The sequence below is a fragment of the Fundulus heteroclitus genome, chromosome 12 (assembly GCF_011125445.2).
Source record: "Fundulus heteroclitus isolate FHET01 chromosome 12, MU-UCD_Fhet_4.1, whole genome shotgun sequence".
In the NCBI taxonomy this organism is placed as follows: Eukaryota; Metazoa; Chordata; class Actinopteri; order Cyprinodontiformes; family Fundulidae; genus Fundulus; species Fundulus heteroclitus.
In genome coordinates, this window is record NC_046372.1 from 23367210 (window position 1) to 23385079 (window position 17870).

The 17870-nt window shown below is 39.6% G+C and overlaps 1 protein-coding gene across 3 annotated transcripts in view; it reads right to left on the reverse strand.

Moving 5' to 3' along the window:
* sh2d3cb (SH2 domain containing 3Cb) overlaps nucleotides 1–17870 on the reverse strand; it is an 86724-nt gene that overhangs the window by 23046 nt on the left and 45808 nt on the right. For 2 of the 3 annotated variants that reach the window (XM_036144301.1, XM_036144300.1), the window contains 4 exons: nucleotides 9835–9874; nucleotides 8284–8412; nucleotides 2692–3071; nucleotides 2381–2472 (listed from right to left, as the gene is read on the reverse strand). In XM_036144301.1, coding sequence (XP_036000194.1) covers nucleotides 2381–2472; nucleotides 2692–3071; nucleotides 8284–8412; nucleotides 9835–9874 — 641 coding nt within the window. Of the gene's footprint in view, nucleotides 1–2380; nucleotides 2473–2691; nucleotides 3072–8283; nucleotides 8413–9834; nucleotides 9875–17238; nucleotides 17360–17870 lie in introns of those variants that run through there. The other variant, XM_036144302.1, reaches the window with a different exon arrangement.

The following is a 17870-nucleotide window of genomic DNA, read 5'->3' on the forward strand; positions in this document are numbered from 1 at the left end:
ATGAGTTAGTAAACTACACACCTATATCTAATCTTCTTTTCTTATCTAAAATTCCAGAGAAAGTAGTTGCTAATCAACTTTGTGAACATTTACAAAGTAATGACCTACTTGAGGAGTTTCAGTCAGGCTTCAGAGCTCATCATAGCACTGAAACAGCTCTGGTGAAGGTCACTAATGATATTCTCATGGCCTCAGATAATGGACTTGTGTCTGTACTTGTCCTTTTTAGATCTCAGTGCTGCATTTGATACAGTTGATCACAATATTCTCCTACAAAGGCTTGAACATACTGTAGGGATTAAGGGGAAAGCATTAGGCTGGTTTAAATTTTATCTGTCGGACAGATTCCAGTTTGTTCATGTTAATAATAAATCTTCCTCAAACTCTAGGGTCACCTGTGGAGTACCACAGGGTTTATTCCTTGGACCAATTCTATTTACTATATATATGCTTCCGATCGGTAAAATTATCAGACAGCATGGGATTAATTTCCACTGTTATGCTGATGATACTCAGCTATATTTATCCATAAATCCTGATGAATCCAATAAATTACTTCGACTGCAGTCATGTCTTGATGACATCAAAAGCTGGATGACTATAAATTTCCTGCATCTAAATTCTGACAAGACCAAAGTTGTAATCTTTGGGCCAGAGTCCTCAAAAAATAAACTTCTTAACCAATCACTTAATCTGGGTGGCATTAACTTGGCCTCTGATAATAAAGTAAAAACTCTTGGTGTTATTTTTGACCAAGACATGTCATTTTAAACCCATATTAAACAGGTTTCCAGAGTTTCCTTTTTTCACCTCCGGAATATCGCCAAAATTAGAAACATTCTGTCCAGGAGTGATGCTGAAAAACTAGTCCATGCATTTGTTACTTCAAGGCTGGACTATTGTAACTCTTTACTATCAGGAAGTCTACAAAATGCAGTTCAAAGCCTTCAGCTGATCCAAAATGCTGCAGCAAGAGTTCTGATGAAAATCAACAAGCGGGATCATATTTCTCCAATTTTAGCTTCCCTTCATTGGCTTCCTGTTAAATCAAGAATAGAATTTAAAATTCTCCTTCTAACGTATAAAGCCCTTAATAATCAAGTTCCATCATATATCAGAGCTCTGATTACCCCGTATGTTCCTAACAGAGCACTTCACTCTCAGACTGCAGGTCTGCTGGTGGTTCCTAGAGTCTCTAAAAGTAGAATGGGAGGCAGATCCTTTAGCTATCAGGCTCCTCTCCTGTGGAACCAACTCACAGTTTTGGTCCGTGAGGCAGACACCCTGTCTACTTTTAAGACTAATCTTAAAACTTTTCTTTTTGACAAAACTTATAACTAGAGTGGTTCATGTTACTCTGAGCTCCCTTTATAGTTTTACTGCTATAGGCTTAGGCTACTGGAGGATATCAGGATCTAATTTCCTCACTCTATAGAGTTCTACTGTTCTTCACTTATGCATTATGTGTTGTCATTTCTGCTTTAACTTTCTGTTCTCTCTCTTTTATCTTCATAGTAGGTACACCTGGTCTGGCGTTCTGTTAACTGTGACATCATCCAGAGAAGACGGCTCACCCGCTATTACCATCTAATGTAGAACAGATTACTGGATCAATGTGTGCTTCTGTGCTTTTTTGTCTCTCTTGTTGTGTCTCTGCTCTGTCTTCTGTAACCCCCAGTCGGTCGAGGCAGATGACCGGTCATACTGAGCCCGGTTCTGCCGGAGGTTTTCCTTCCCGTTAATGGGGAGTTTTTCTTCACACTGTCGCTTCATGCTTGCTCAGTATGAGGGATTGCAGCAAAGCCATGTACAATGCAGACTACTCTCCCTGTGGCTCTACGCTTCTCCAGGAGTGAATGCTGCTTGTCGGGACTTTGATGCAATCAACTGGTTTCCTTATATAGGACATTTTTGACGAATCTGTATAATCTGACCCAATCTGTATAATATGATTGAACTTGACTTTGTAAAGTGCCTTGAGATGACATGTTTCATGATTAGGCGCTATATAAATAAAATTGAATTGAAAATTGAATTGAAATGTCTGAATTCCCTCATCAGCATTAAGCCTTTAGTTGATTATTACGTTTGCACCACCGGTGTCCAGTTTGTGCCTCTCCATCTTTTTGCAGCGATTCTAGTTTGTTTAGTGAGTTTATTCCTCAAAGTTTTAATTTGTGTTTATTTATGGATTTTACTCTATAAAGCAAAAGAAACTGGAAACAATAAAAATATAACTCAAACTCAAAGATGTCATTTCATTTTAACTTTAGGTTTTAATGTTTCTTTCTTGCATGTATATGCTGTTGAAACGTACTTCTTGCTACCATTCTTTTCTAAACATTTCATAGTGAGACATAGTGAGGAAAATGAGACTCACTATGACTGTGGGGAGAATCTCTGGCAGGACTCAGCATCCGGCTGTCTTGTTTCCCATCAGCTCCACTGATTTTGTGTTGCAGTGAGGACGGACTGGTTGAAGACAGAATGACAGAAACAACTAAGATAAAACACTGAAAGGAAGACAGTCCAGGTTCTGCTTCTTTCTGTCACAATAAAATAAAGACAGATGTCTTTTCTGCCCTGATCTCAGAAATGAATCCTGGCTCTTTTAGTTACAAGTAGACAATGTAAAAAAACTAACAAATAATGCAAAGAATGAAGCCAAAAATATTCAGGGTGAACCTCCACCTGCTCGGACAGACCCTCTTGTCTCTCATGCCGTCCTCCTTTAGCTGTCTCTGGCTGGGTGGTGCGCTGAAGGCCGTTTCCAGGAAACTGAGCGGCAGCGTCCTGTTCACCGGCTTTTTGATCTGAGCTCTGCTCCACAGCGTCAGAGCCACCTGGCTGCCTACGTAGTAATGAACGAGCGCTGGGACAGAGTCAAAGGCCTCTCCTTCCAGGCAGTACTGGACCCAGCTGTGCATCTCACCGGACTCAAGCACCATCTTCCTGATGGGGAAGTGAAGGGCTTTCTGCTCCCAGCGGCAGGTGAGGACGAAGCCGCCCTGACTGGACCGAGAGTCTCTGAGCAGGAAATCACCTGCGTTCACCACCAAACTCTCCGACACCTGCAGAGATGTTTCATCCATCCAAGGCAAAAAGAAGAAAGAAGTAAAAAGAATCAGCGGAGGTTTCAAAGGTTTTTGTTTTATTTGTCTCAACAGAATAAAAAATTGTTCAAAGACTTCTTGAAGCAAACAGGATGCGGTTTCTCCTCAACATAAACAAGGTGTAAATGCACTAATGTGAGTTTTTCCGGTACTCAAGTGAAGTTTTACAGAAATACAGCATTTTTCAAGAAAATGTATTGTTTTCTTCTATTTATACTTATATTTTAATCTGATTACACTTTTGTGTTGAAGAACTGGGATGATTCATTTCAAATAAGAAAAAGACTTCCTCATAGCAAATAAGAATTATTATTATTGTTGTTGTTTTGTTGTTGTTGCTGTTATTATTTACTCTAAATTGCCATTATGTAGCCCTGCGACAAACTGGCAACCTGTTCAGGGTGTACCCTCCCTCTCCCCCAGTGAATGCTGGAGATAGGCACCAGCACCCCCCCGTGACCCCATAAGATAAGATCCACTGCCTAAAAAGTGGATCAGACAGCTGCAGCTGATCCAGAACGCTGCTGCCCGTGTCCTCACTAAGACTAAGAACGTAGAGAACATGGACCCGGTTCTGAAGTCCTCACTAAGACTAAGAACGTAGAGAACATGGACCCGGTTCTGAAGTCCTTCCACTAAGACTAAGAACGTAGAGAACATGGACCCGGTTCTGAAGTCCTCACTAAGGCTAAGAACGTAGAGAACATGGACCCGGTTCTGAAGTCCTTCCACTAAGACTAAGAACGTAGAGAACATGGACCCGGTTCTGAAGTCCTCATTAAGACTAAGAACGTAGAGAACATGGACCCGGTTCTGAAGTCCTCACTAAGACTAAGAACTTAGAGAACATGGACCCGGTTCTGAAGTCCTCACTAAGACTAAGATTGTAGAGAAGATGGACCCGGTTCTGAAGTCCTCACTAAGACTAAGATTGTAGAGAACATGGACCCGGTTCTGAAGTCCTTCCACTAAGACTAAGAACGTAGAGAACATGGACCCGGTTCTGAAGTCCTTCCACTAAGACTAAGAACGTAGAGAACATGGACCCGGTTCTGAAGTCCTCATTAAGACTAAGAACGTAGAGAACATGGACCCGGTTCTGAAGTCCTCACTAAGACTAAGATTGTAGAGAAGATGGACCCGGTTCTGAAGTCCTTCCACTAAGACTAAGAACGTAGAGAACATGGACCCGGTTCTGAAGTCCTCACTAAGACTAAGAACGTAGAAAACATGGACCCGGTTCTGAAGTCCTCACTAAGACTAAGAACGTAGAGAACATGGACCCGGTTCTGAAGTCCTTCCATGGCTCCCTGGATCTCAGAGAATAGACTTTAAAATCCTTCTGTTAGTCTATAAATCCCTGAATTAGCACCTAAATACATCACAGACTTGTTATCAGGGCATCAACCCTCCAGACCACTCAGGTCTTCTGGCTCCAGCCTGCTCTGCAGAACCAGAACCAGAACCAGAACCAGACATGGAGAAGCAGCATTTAATTCCTATGCTCCACTGATCTGGAACAAACTCCCAGAAAAGTGTAAAAGCGCTGAAAGCCTGAGTTCCTTTAAATGAAAAAACTCAGGTTTAGGATTGCATTCGACAGTTCTATATAAATTAGTTCAACTTTGTAGTCCAACAGTTTTTAACGTTTGCTTTTAGTTTCTATTCTCCCATGTTCTATTTTATTTCTACATTTTATTCCTACTTGCTTTTATTGTGTTTTATTTTCCTATATTTTAATCATGTAAAACATTGTCTCTGTACTGAAATGTGTTATACAAATAAATTTGCCTTGCCTTGCCTGTGATGGACTGCAAACCCTGACCATGCACAGAAAAGTGAGAAAAGACAAATTATTATTATTATTATTATTATTATTATCACTAAAATTATCGTTGTTGTTCAGCGCTAAGCTTCACAGAGGCTCTTGTCTCATAATATTGGTTTGGTGTGGACAGTCTCTTCTGGAATTTCTTTGTTGTATAAAGACAAAATTAATTTTATAGTATTTTTTGTAACATAATTCATTACACAGAGCATCTGGTAGCTTTCAATTAAACGTACAACCGAACAACCAACAACATCCCACAGCCTCAAACTTAGTAACATGATATCATGCAGCACAGAGTTTGTATTTCTCCTTCAGGCAAGTGATGAACACTGCAGAGGCTTTAAAAAACAGAAAGCAGGTAAACTCATGCCTTGGAGCAAACCCTCCAGGCTGCAGAAACTAATCTGGATGCTTACTAATAGAGAGGTTGCTTGTTTCTGCTTTAAGCCTGGTTTATTGATGGATTCACGAGGCTTGCACGGCCATATTACATAATTTTGGCTTCCACACCCCTCCACATGGCCAAATGTTTCCACACCACGCACCTGCGAATATTTGTAACTACACGGACGAGCAAGTGCTCCTTCTGGCAGAGGTTCGTAAATATAGACATCGATATAAAGCGACCTTATTAGTCTCTGCAAGAAGTCTGAAAGAAACCCACCATTGTCAATCAACAGGTATCTGTGGCTCATCAGAAGTGAATTCCTCATTTCCTTTATGCAGAATTTACTGTTGGCAAAAACTGGAGATCTGTTTCCTTTAGAAGAAACGAGTAGTTTTACTTAACGTCTACAGTGGGTGTTCTTTTTAAAAGATGGGTTGTTGAAAAATCCACTTTTCCCTCATATTAATTTGAAGCTATCACATGCATTTCATCTGCAATTTATTTAATTTCCACAAGGCGTAAATGTAATATACGTCAGTTCCTTACATACTATGCTTTGTCACACTGCATCATGTCATGAGTCGTGGCCGAGTGGTTAGAGCAGCGTGCTTGCACTCAGAGAAGGATGCACAGCGTGCTTGCACTCAGAGAAGGATGCAAGTACCCGGTTCGATCACCAGCGCCTGCACTCTGGGTCCCTGAGCAAGACCCTTAACCCCAGATTGCTCCCTGGGCGCCGCACATGGCAGCCCACTGCTCCCCAAGGGTGATGGGTTAAAAGCAGAGAACACATTTCGTTGCTTTGTACTTGTGACAGTGCAATGACAATAAAATTGAATTCTATTCTATTAATAATTGGTTTGTGGTTATGACAGGTTGTGTGATTACTAACCGTTATAGAGACATGTGAACGGATGTAAACTCGCTTTCATTTGAATGTACTACTCTACAGGTCTAAAAACAAAACAGACTGTCATGCATGCTGGTTGAAGGGAGATGATTTGGGGTTACAAAAATATCCTCTGAAAAGATCACACAAAACTAGAGATGCACAGTGGGAGGTTTGGAGAAAAAAACAAACATAGCACAATGCCTCATACCAAGTGTTAAGCATGATAGGTGAGAGGTGATGATTTGCATCTGTCTTTCAGCTGTAGGACTTGAGTGCTTTGCAGTCTCTGATGAGACCATGAGCTCCATAACAAAATATTCTAGAGTCTGCCAAACCGGGTCATCAACAGGACAATAATCCCAAACACAGCCGTAAATCTACAACTGGATGGTTAACAAAAAGAGAATAACCAACGTGCCTAGTCAAAGTCCAAACCTGAACCTGGTTAAAGCAGGTTGTTGTGGTGGGAACTTAAGATAGAGCAGGAGAAAAACTCCCCACAATGACGTGAGATGGATGAAGACAGTGAGGAAATAGCAGCTGACAATTATGCAGCTGAAGGTTGTTCTACACCCCGTCTACTTTTAATACTAATCTTAAAACTTTCCTTTGTGACAAAGCTTCTAGTTAGAGTGGCTCATGATGCTGCTATAGGCTTAGGCTGCTGGAGGACATCAGGGTCTATTTCTCTCATTCGGCTGAGTTCTCCTACTACTCTCCAATCTATATTTTTTGTTGTTATTTTAGCTTTAAACTTTTTGCTCTCTGTCATTTTTCTCTTCGTAGAAGGTACACCTGGTCTGGCGTTCTGTTAGCTGTGACATCATCAGGGGAGGCAGATCATCCACTATCACCATCTAACATAGAAAGTACTCCTGGGTCAATGTGAGCTTCTGTGCTTTCTGTGTCTCTGCTCTGTCTTCTCTAAGCCCCAGTGGGTGGAGGCAGATGAGCGTTCACACTGAGCCTGGTTCTGGTTCTGCTGGAGGTTCTCCTCCCTGTTAAAGGGGAGTTTTCCTCTCCACTGTCGCTTCATGCATGCTCAGTATGAGGGATTGCTGCAAAGCCATCAACAATGCAGACGACTGTCCACTGTGGCTCTACGCTCTTTCAGGAGGAGTGAATGCTGCTTGGAGAGACTTGATGCAACCTGCTGGGTTTCCTTAGAGAGGAAACTTTCTCACCAACCTCGAGAATTTGATGAAATTTGATTTTGTAAAGTGCCTTGAGATGTAGTGTATCATGAATCGGCGCTATATAAATAAAATTGAATATAATTGATTTTAATTCAATATATTTATTTGGCGCCAATTACAACACATCATTTCAAGGCACTTTACAAAGTCAATTAAATGAAATCATACCAACAGATTGGTTAAAAATGTCTATTTAAGGAGACCCAGGAGGAGTCACTGACTTGCAGGATTCACATTCACTCCTCCTGGATGAGCATGTAGCCAGAGTGACCAGTCGCTTGCATTGTATCGTTGACACAAGTTGCGAGATCATGGCAACCTTTTACATTTTGGTTTAATTTCTGTTTGATAAATCAAAACAATGCAACATATGCGTTTTCTTGTCTAAATTTTTTTATAATTAAGTCTAAAAATTGAAAAGGACCACCTTCTATTTTGTTATATGGGTTTAGTTACCTATTTTTGATTTTATGCAACAGCAACATGAAATAAGCACATTTCCCCTCTTTTGATATGCACATTCAACCTTTTGTCACATTCTAAGCTTAAAATTGTTTCATTGTGCAGAGATGAAAATGTAAAATGCTGGTGAAGATTCTCAGTCATCTAGGTCATGATCATTCCAAAAAAAAAAAAAAAAAACACTTCCAATTTAGAAAGCTTTCTCAATTCAATTGTCTAGATCTAATGTTATCTAAGCCAGAACCAAGCCTTTTTGGGCAATAATATAAAGCTTGGAACTCCACACTACTCCAGACATTTGAATTGAGAAAACGTTATAGATGGGAAGCGAAACGTCTTCAAGCTTTGGAAAAAAGTCCAGTTGTGTTGTAAAATAATATTTTCATGAAACTAGAACAAACCTCCCAGGGTATCGGCCCATGGTACCAGGCATGGCTCTTAAGGTTGGTGCCGCTCAGCCTCAGCTCCTCTTCCAGCAGTTTCCTCAGTTTTTCGGAAGGCGGCTCCAACCAGAACTTCTCCTTGGAGAACTTAAAAGACATCACAGATGCAGAATTAGACACAACTCCAGTATTCAGACCAAAAGTAAAAGACAAGAATCTCATATGCGAGAAAACACGTCAGTTCGCTGCATCTCCTCTGCAGTCGAACTTCAGCCTTTTTCTGCATTGATTTCTTTTATTACAGGACAGACAGTTAGTAAGGGAAGGAGGAGGTAGGATGGACATCTCTGGCATTCCCACACTGGCATCCACAGTGGCGGTACCAAAGGCCCAAAGCAAGACCAGGAACGTTGGGAGTGTTGGCCTTGTCGCCCTGGTAACTTCACTGTGAGATGGGCTCATCACTCAACAGCTTTTGTCCATCGTGTCATTATACGAACAAAAGATGCAAAATAAGCTACTGTATATCAGGAGTTTATGTTAAGGATGAGCTGGGAATGGTTCTATCTGACACCTCCCACCCCCTCAGCTTGGACCCGATGGTTCCTCCCTCTGAATAGGGAATCAGAAAGCTGGGAATCATGCCAAGACCACTTTAAAACAAAACAAGTGTGTGTGTGTGTGTGTGTGTGTGTGTGTGTGTGTGTGTGTGTGTGTGTGTGTGTGTGTGTGTGTGTACTCGTTTATGTTGCCTATTCAGACCTCTGAAGATCAATAGGCCTTATGGGGACCAAAGCCTGGTCTCGATGCAGACACGTAATTATTGGGTGTCTACATGAGGACCAGGATGATGTTTTAATGATAAATAAACTTACTGACAGGCTTCTCATAGGAACTGAATGAAATGAGCATGGAGAAACAGGTGGTTGGAGGAAAGATCCATAAAGGGAAACAGGAACAAACAGGACACAGAGTAATCGAAGAACCAGCAAATGACAGGATAGCACCACACAGAATATATACAGAAAGAGAAAGCAGAGAAGGAATTGAGGGCAGGAGTAAGTAACCAGACGAGCAAACAGATGACAACAACGTGTGTAGTCTGGCTGTTAAGCTAACCGGGAAGTTTGAGTGGGAATCCCCAGTCACTGAAGCTTTATCCTGGCCTTAGCACTGAATTTGGATAGCATGGAGCTTTTAAGTAGCCACATTTCCATTGCAGCATTGTCCTTTATTTAAATCAATCTCATGACAAAGTGGGAATTTATGCAGAAAACAGCACTACACCCTTAGTTCAGCGGGTGGCAGTAATAAGGCCAACAACCGAAGCCCAACCAAATCTGTATCTCTTTCTCTTTTTTTCAAACATTAGTAAAATATTCATTTTGTTAATATAATAAGTACAGTTACTGATAACATCTTTAATTATATATTTTTTTATAGTCAAAGTTGATGTAACAAAAAACAAGAAGTTTCATAAGCACAAGACAGCAAAACAACCAACATTGAAAAAGGTTATGTTTAGGTAGATGAAAGAGGAAAGTAAAAGTAGATTTTTAAGAAGCTCACTTTCACATATTCTCCACTGCAGTCTGTCGCCTTTATAAACCTGTAAAACAAAAAGAAACAGCAATTATTTCCTCCCAAATTCTATTTATTTGAACTGGCTAAAACTGGGTTATTATTGGGATATGCCGAAAAGCATTTACACTCACAGGTGCCCAGAAGGAATGACCAGTGACGGCTACATTGATTACTTGATTACCCATGCATACCCTCAGTGTGACAGCGGTCAAAATCTGTCAAGATATCTTCATTTCTGACTGTTCACAAGCTGATTCGACTGACTGAATCTGCTTGATGCCTTCTGGTCCATGTTTTAGGCACTCCAGATTCTTAAAAACTAAATAATTTTCATACCCATCACTGGTTTGGGCCAAATCTGCTGTCATTTGTTTTTATTCTGCAATTTTTCTGCCCTACTTTTGTCTGCAAAGTTAAACTCCCTCTGCCAAGGTCGACACTCTTGTGTCTTTTTAAAAAAGCAGCTTAATAAAAAACTTTTTTCAGCAATAAAGAAACCATTTGCAACTCTTCAGACAGCTTCAAAATGAATTAGAAAACACAATAGAGTTAGTCTGCACAATGTTTCAGTAGGTGCGTGGGGGTGTTGTCAAGACCAGGACAGGAATAGTACTAAGACATCCTTTCCTTACTCCTTCCTGTCCTCTTGCACAACTTTCTACCAACAGTAGTGAGTTCATTCGACACCACCCAGCAACAATTTGCAACACAACAAACTTCTCCAGGAAGGACGGGTGATAAATCTGCCTCCAAAGTCAAACTCGTGCATGTACAAACTGTCTGCAGAGAGTACATATTTCCTCCTCTCCCATCCATCCACTTGTCACATCTGCTGGCTCTTTACCAGGTCTGACAGGAGTCCCAAAGCTCAGCTCAGAGCCCAAAGGGGTTTACAAAGGAGAGAGAAACACCCAAAGTGCAATGTCTTCATCCTGACAGCAGTGATGTGTTGAGTCAGTGAAATGACGCAGGCTGGCAGAGACAAACTTCTTTTCTTTCTGTCGCTCTGTTCTTCCTCAGCTCGCTGCATACTTCAGTGAGTCAGGGGAGGCGACCTTTTGTTCCCAAACACAAACCCTGAGTGCAGACGGCACAGATGTGAGCTCAGCATGAGAAACTCCACGGAGCCCACAGTGTTGATCTGGAGTCTGGATTTTCTGCCTGTGTTGCTCCAGTTTATCTGAGATATGCTAATAGAGTTACATATAACTTTGCAGTAAGCAATGGTGATAAAAGCTTGTAGGATATCTAAATAATTTAAAAGGAAGTAACTCAGCTATTCATTCTTAATTTTGAACCTCCAGTCAACCCTAAGATGTGCAAACACCTGGAGCCATGACTTGCTAAACACTCAGATTCAGTCATTTGCGTGATGGTGTTTTTTTTTTTTTCATTTACACAGATGTAGATTTAAATTGATTGTTTTTTCATGTTTCTTCTGACTGAAGGAAATATGAATGTGATGGAGCTGGCCAGTCAGAGTACTGACCATTCTGTACAGGGAGCTAAAGACTAGGGTGATGTGAAGGAGGCCTGTAATACAATTTAAAAAACAAATTATATTTAATTATTTGTTTAAAAAAGTACAAATTTTATTACATGTGTTTCAAAGACTGGGTTATCACTGTAGAATAATTCAGTGAAGACTGAATTGACCCATTTTTTGTGTGATTTTTTTTAATGTTTGTCTCATGTTGAAGTGGTCCTTACGTAAAACAAAACAATGAAAATTCCATGTTTTGTGCTTTTATAAATAAAATAAATTTTTTGTTCAACTTAAAATGTGTTTTAAAGCATATATGTTTAAGTTTGATCAGTTTTGGCTTTTAAATTTTTGTCAATTTGTTGTCAAACACTGGTAAATAGCCTCAGTAGAAAGCTGCGAAGCTGTAACTAAATGTAACATTACTGGGAAAAGCAGTTAGCCAGTCATGATATACTGAAAATGCTTACCTACTGTTTGTGTCTATGTATTTAGCTGGTTGGACTGGAGGACTTAGAGTGTAACGTTGTTCACGCTTCAATCTTTCGCCTCTTAGCAAAGCAGGTAACACAGTTTAAGTTTTTACTAGATGGTTGCCAGAAATGGGGAAACAAAAGCCATGATAACAAATAATGAAAGTGGCTTTTAATTGAAGGAAATATATTTACATTTCATTCAGACATTATGGTTTGGCTTGTTGTGCTTTACAGTTTGTTCCACTAGATGTCACTACATCCAACACTGCGTCTCAGATTATTTGGCAAATGTTGACATTTTAAATTTTTTTCTCATTGCAATGACCATTGTTTAAGGGAGCTATTGAGGCACCAAGCCGAGTCAAAGCGGATTGTTCAAATGGAAGATGAAAGTGAAAACTCAACTGTCTGCTCGATTTTTCAAGAAATCTCTTAGTTGCAGGTGTTTGATTATTTTTACATTCCTGGGAATTGTGCAGTTAGTCAGTTTTTTAGCTTTTTAGCATTGTTTATTAGTCTGAAAATTCTGTCTCTTCCTTTGTTACCTGTCAGTTAGTAGTCTGTCCATGGTAGATTTAGTTTTTATAGTGCTGTTAGATCAATGTTTCCTTGAGTTCTTAGCTTCTGTGTTCAGTTCAGTCTTTAGTGGGGTTGTCTGTGTCATTTCATTGCTCTCCCTCGGTTCATTACTGTCATATCATTCACCTGTGCAAAATACCTTCACCTTACCATGAAAACTGGCTCAGAGTTTATCTCCTTAGTTGTGCTTTTCTCCTAGATGAAACTACTGCTGCTCTTTTACTTTTCTCTCACGTAGAAAGTACTCCTGGATCAATGCTGCTGTGCTCTATTTTGTGTTATTCTCTGTCTTCTTAAACCCCCAGTTGGTTGGACCAGATGACAGTAAACACTGAACCTGTTTCTGGTTCCGCTGGAGGTTTCTTCCTGGTAAATAGTTTTCATTTCCACTGTCACTACTAAGGTTGTCAAATGTATTGACACTCTGAAAAGTATTGATACTCAAACACTGTATCCGGATACAATACTAATTTGGCATGGTATCAATACTAAATATTTTAGCATATGAGGCAAACAAAGAAGGGAAACTCAAACATCTTAGCAGGCCTGTGTGCAAACATCGCTTTAAAGTGGTGGCAACGAATTCAAGCAGCACAACAAACCGACACCCTGGCCTTTATGATGAATTCCAACAGGTTAATAAATTAAAGAAAAATCATTTAATACATTAAACGTATTAGTTGTGTTAGTGCGACTGGTGTTCCACATTAATGTTGTGTGATTAGGTGTGGCCAGCATGCTACTTAGTATGTGTTATATTTGGGTTTTTTATTTAGCTTTTGTTCAAACACTTATTTAATTAGCATTTGTGGTTCTGTTAAGAAAGCATGTTCCATGTTGAAATTGAAAAAGGTTTTTCAAGGAGGTTTTCATGTTAATAAAATATTTTTATTCCTTTAATTATTTGTCCCTGTGGTATCAAAAATGGTATTGAGTATTGAATTTTTTCCTGGGTAGCGATATTGGATTTGAGATTTTAGTATCGTGACAACCCTAGTCACTACATGTATGATCGGTATGAGGGATTGCTGCAAATCAATGGCTCGATGCAATCTGCTCGGTTTCCTTAGAAAACTTTGAACCAACCTGGCTGGATGATTCAATAGAATCCCTTGAGATGACGTTGTGAATTACGTAAATAAACTGAATTGACTTGAATCTGAATTGAATTCAGTCGGCTTTATCTGGCTCTATCTTTCCCTCTTTAATTATATGGAAGCAGCAGGCGGCATTCCTAGTTTTTACTTACAAAGGTTTTCCATTTTAGTTTGTGTAACAAATCCATACCATAGCTTATTCTTTGATAAGTACTCTGAAGTACTACAGAGCAAAGGAACAGCAGCAGAGGTTTTTGCATGTACATGCACCTGACTGGCCATTGCTGATGTCTTTCCTTCTTGGCATTACGTTAACACACTTTTATGCTCCGCAGAAGCAAACTGCCAAAAACTCCAGCTTTCACGGAGGTGGTCACACTTGCTGATGATCAGTTAATTAATTCATGTCAATTAAATTTTTTTTTATACATGTGTTTAAACAGCATGGACTAACCTCTTAAAGTTTTGTGTAAGCCAAATTCATGAATTTTTTTCTCTCCACTAGACATAAATTTAAAGCATCACATCAAAGTTTAACAGAATCTGTACAAATGATAACTGGTCCAAGTGTCAATCAGACACCTCCTTTTATCAGTCAATAACCTTTACAACAAATATACCGGGTTAGTTTCATTAGAACGCCACTGAACTTCTGACACTGAGCTACATCTGAAGACTGAGTTTTACAGCGATCCACAGGAAGCCCCTCAAAGCCCCTCTCTGCCTCAGGGCTTCATTCCCCAGACCACTGTTAACTTTGACAGCATTTCCTGCGCCTTAAGCCAGCAGCTTTTAAACCACCAACCAGCATCCAGGCACAGAGACACACGCTGCAGCTCACAGCTTCCTATTACAACCCCACACTGCGACATCTCCAAAAGCTGCTGACAACAAGCACGAAAAGAGGAAAAACAATCAGTTATGGAGCCAACACGAGTTTTTCATTAAAGGTCAGAATAGCCTCAATAACCACTTCTGCTGTGATTGGTCGGTGAAATGGAAATAAGAAATGCCTTGAGTATCACGTCATTAACCTCAGCAGCTCTTAGTGTGGATTTGAAACTAAAACCACTGCTATGCTTAAACTTTCGTACATGTATAGATTTAATATTGCCATAATGACTCTCCTGATACATTCCATTACTGCAGATTTATAAGACAAAAATAGCCTGGAGAAAATAATGGCAAATACAACAGGACAAACATTTGGATGCCTTTCTTTAAATCCAGAACCAGTTCTATGAATCTCAGGCTGTATTTAACGAATGGTCAGAATTTGCTTTCATTTCACCGTTTTACACAATTTACCTCACACAGATATTATCACAGCTGGATACATGTTAGCCAGAGGACAGACGTGCTTATTTTGCTTGAGAAGATTTGAAGGAGTTTGCATATCATATCAACAGTGCTGTGAAAAAGTGCCAGCTCACCAATTTCCTCAGTTTTTGCTTTTTCATCAGATCAAAATTTTTTTTTACATCAGACAAACATCACCTAAGTAAATACAGAAAGCTGTTTTCAAATGATATTTAAATTGTTTTTAAGAGGAAACATTATCCAAGCTAATTTTTGTGTGTAAAAAAGTTGTTGCTCCCAAAACGTTTTGACCCACTCTGCTCTGCTGGAGTGTTTTCATTTAGCCACATTGGAGGATTTTCAAGCTGCATGAGCAGTCTGTTTAAAGTCATCCCAGGGCATTTCAACTGGATTTACCTTCCAAATACTTTGACTAGGCCACTCCAAACCGTCGATTTAGTTCTCGTGGTTGGAGTCGATCAGAGGTGAAATTAGAGTCAAATAGGGTTTGACTGTCAGTATGATGTTTTATCTGTATTTCCTGATAAAATGGGTCACACACCTGCTAAACAGTTCCAGTTTTGTCTCATCGGTTCATTGAATGTTTTCCATAAAGTCTTGTGGGCAATATCAAGACCAGGGTCCCAAAGTTGAATATTTAAGAAAGGGACCTCTAGTTAGACTTAGCTAAGCTACACTTGACTACAACATCAGAAAAGCACAAAACAGTAGGCTGAAAAGCCTGTGCAGCACAACTGCAACTATAGAGATTGTGATACTTGTTGTTGGCAAGGCAGCGCATGCGTGTTAAAGGAAACGCGGCAGTGTATAGCCAGTTAATCAAACCTATCCTCTCTGGGAGCTGGTTTCAGACGTAGACGGTTTCACAGGCGCTATGTTGTCACCCGACTATATATATATATATATATATATATATATATATATATATATATATATATATATATATATATATATATATATATATATATGGACAGAGAGAGAGAGAGATAGATAGATTACATTGCATTGATGTATTTATCCACCTGGGAATCTCACCTGTAGCACTTTGAGTTTATTTAATGTAAAGTGCATTACAAATAAAATGTATTATTATCCATCCATTCATTTTCTGACTCGCTTATCCCTCATGGGGTGGGGTGGCGGGGGGTGCTGGTGCCTATCTCCAGCATTTAATGGGTGAGAGGCGGGGTTCACCCTGGACAGGTTACCAGTCTGTCGCACACACTCACACCTGAGGACAATTTGGAGAGGCCAATTAACCTAACAGTCATGTTTTTGGACTGTAGGAGGAAGCCGGAGTACCCAGAGAGAACTCACGCATGCACAGAGAGAACATGCAGACTCCATCCAGAAAGACCCAGGGTTGGATTTGAACCCAGAACCTTCGTGCTGCAAGGCAACAGTGCTACCCACTGCATTCACTGCATTGAACAAAAACTTTTGTGTTTCTGTAAAAACAGAAAACAAAACAAAATGATTATAAATATTTACATTTTTCAGGAACATAGCAGCAAACCAAGAAAATAAATTTTATTTCTTGGGCGAGAGGTGGGGTACACCCTTGACAGGTCACCAGTCTATCACAGTATCTATCTATCTATCTATCTATCTATCTATCTATCTATCTATATATATATATATATATATATATATATATATATATATATATATATATATATATATATATATATATATATATATATATATATATATATATATATATATATATGCCCCTCAATTATGCATTGCATCTTTGTCATGTAACATGATCAAAGAAATACCACATGCCCTAATCCCACACTGAAACAGCAACAAGAGGAAAATAGACATTGGTTGGTAACATGGGCCAGATTTACTTGTAAACACTAAATAATTTTTGTCTGCTTATATTTTATAATTACAGCATCTCTGCACATGTATGTAAATACTAAGAAATCAACTACAAATATTTTCTATTTATTTTACAGTGGAACCAAAGTTTCATGACAGACATTAAACCCTGTCAGTTGTTCTGCAGACTGAATCTGGAATTTCTCACTGCTGTTTCTCTCCTTCCTTATCAGTTTTGGGACTAAAGTATCATATTCCTCCTCTTATGTAATGCAAAGCTTGCAGTCTGGTCCACATTCAGCTCGTTTTTACTCCTCAGAGACTCTTGGGCAGTAAAGCAGCTCTCTCCGGCCTGTAAATATCCAACCTTCAGGTTGTATTTATGGAACCAGCCTAATCAAACACACATGGCCAGTTTCCACGGTGAGACCTGGACACAAGCAGCAGCAGTAATCAGTGGTCATAAGTTCAGATCTGAAACCTAAAAGCTCATGATTAAAACTAACAAACTTCTCTCTTCCTGCTGCGACTCTCATGGTTTCACTTTAAAAAAACAAAAACAAATCTAAACCCCAGCTGAGCTCACAGAGAGGCGGTTTCTCACCTTCCCTGGGTTTCCTTCTCCCTGCAGCGGACTGACACACAGCGACCGTCCCGGACCTGGTTCATGTTTCCCTTCAGTCAGAGTCTGATCTGCACGGCGGACAGCTGACTGACCCGCAGCAAGCAGGCGGAGGGAAACTGCGCATGTCTGCCTCTACGCTAACGCTGTAGTAAACTTCACCAGCTCATTAGGTTTCTCCCTCAACTGCTGTTTATACATAGAAAATCTGTTTGTTCATTTTATTTTTGCAATTTTATTTCCTACTTCTAACTTCCAAATGTGGGGTTGGAGATTAATTAAGATATCCTTTAAGTGGCTGTTATTAAACATTGACTTATCAAACCTCCTCTTGATCAAGATTCAATTTATAAGGACTCTTTAGTGTCATAGTAGAGCAATGTGTTGTACAGCTAGCAGTAATATGCAAACAATTAAACAACAACAACAACAACAACAATAATAATAATAATAATAATAATAATAATAATAATAATAATAATAATAATAAAAGCAGCAGGTTAATCACTTTTTAGGGACAGCAATAGCTGCAGGGACAAGGGAATATTTTAGCCTGTTAGTCCTGCATTTTGACAGGATGCAGCTACTTCCCGCCAGAAGAAGCAGGAATTTAT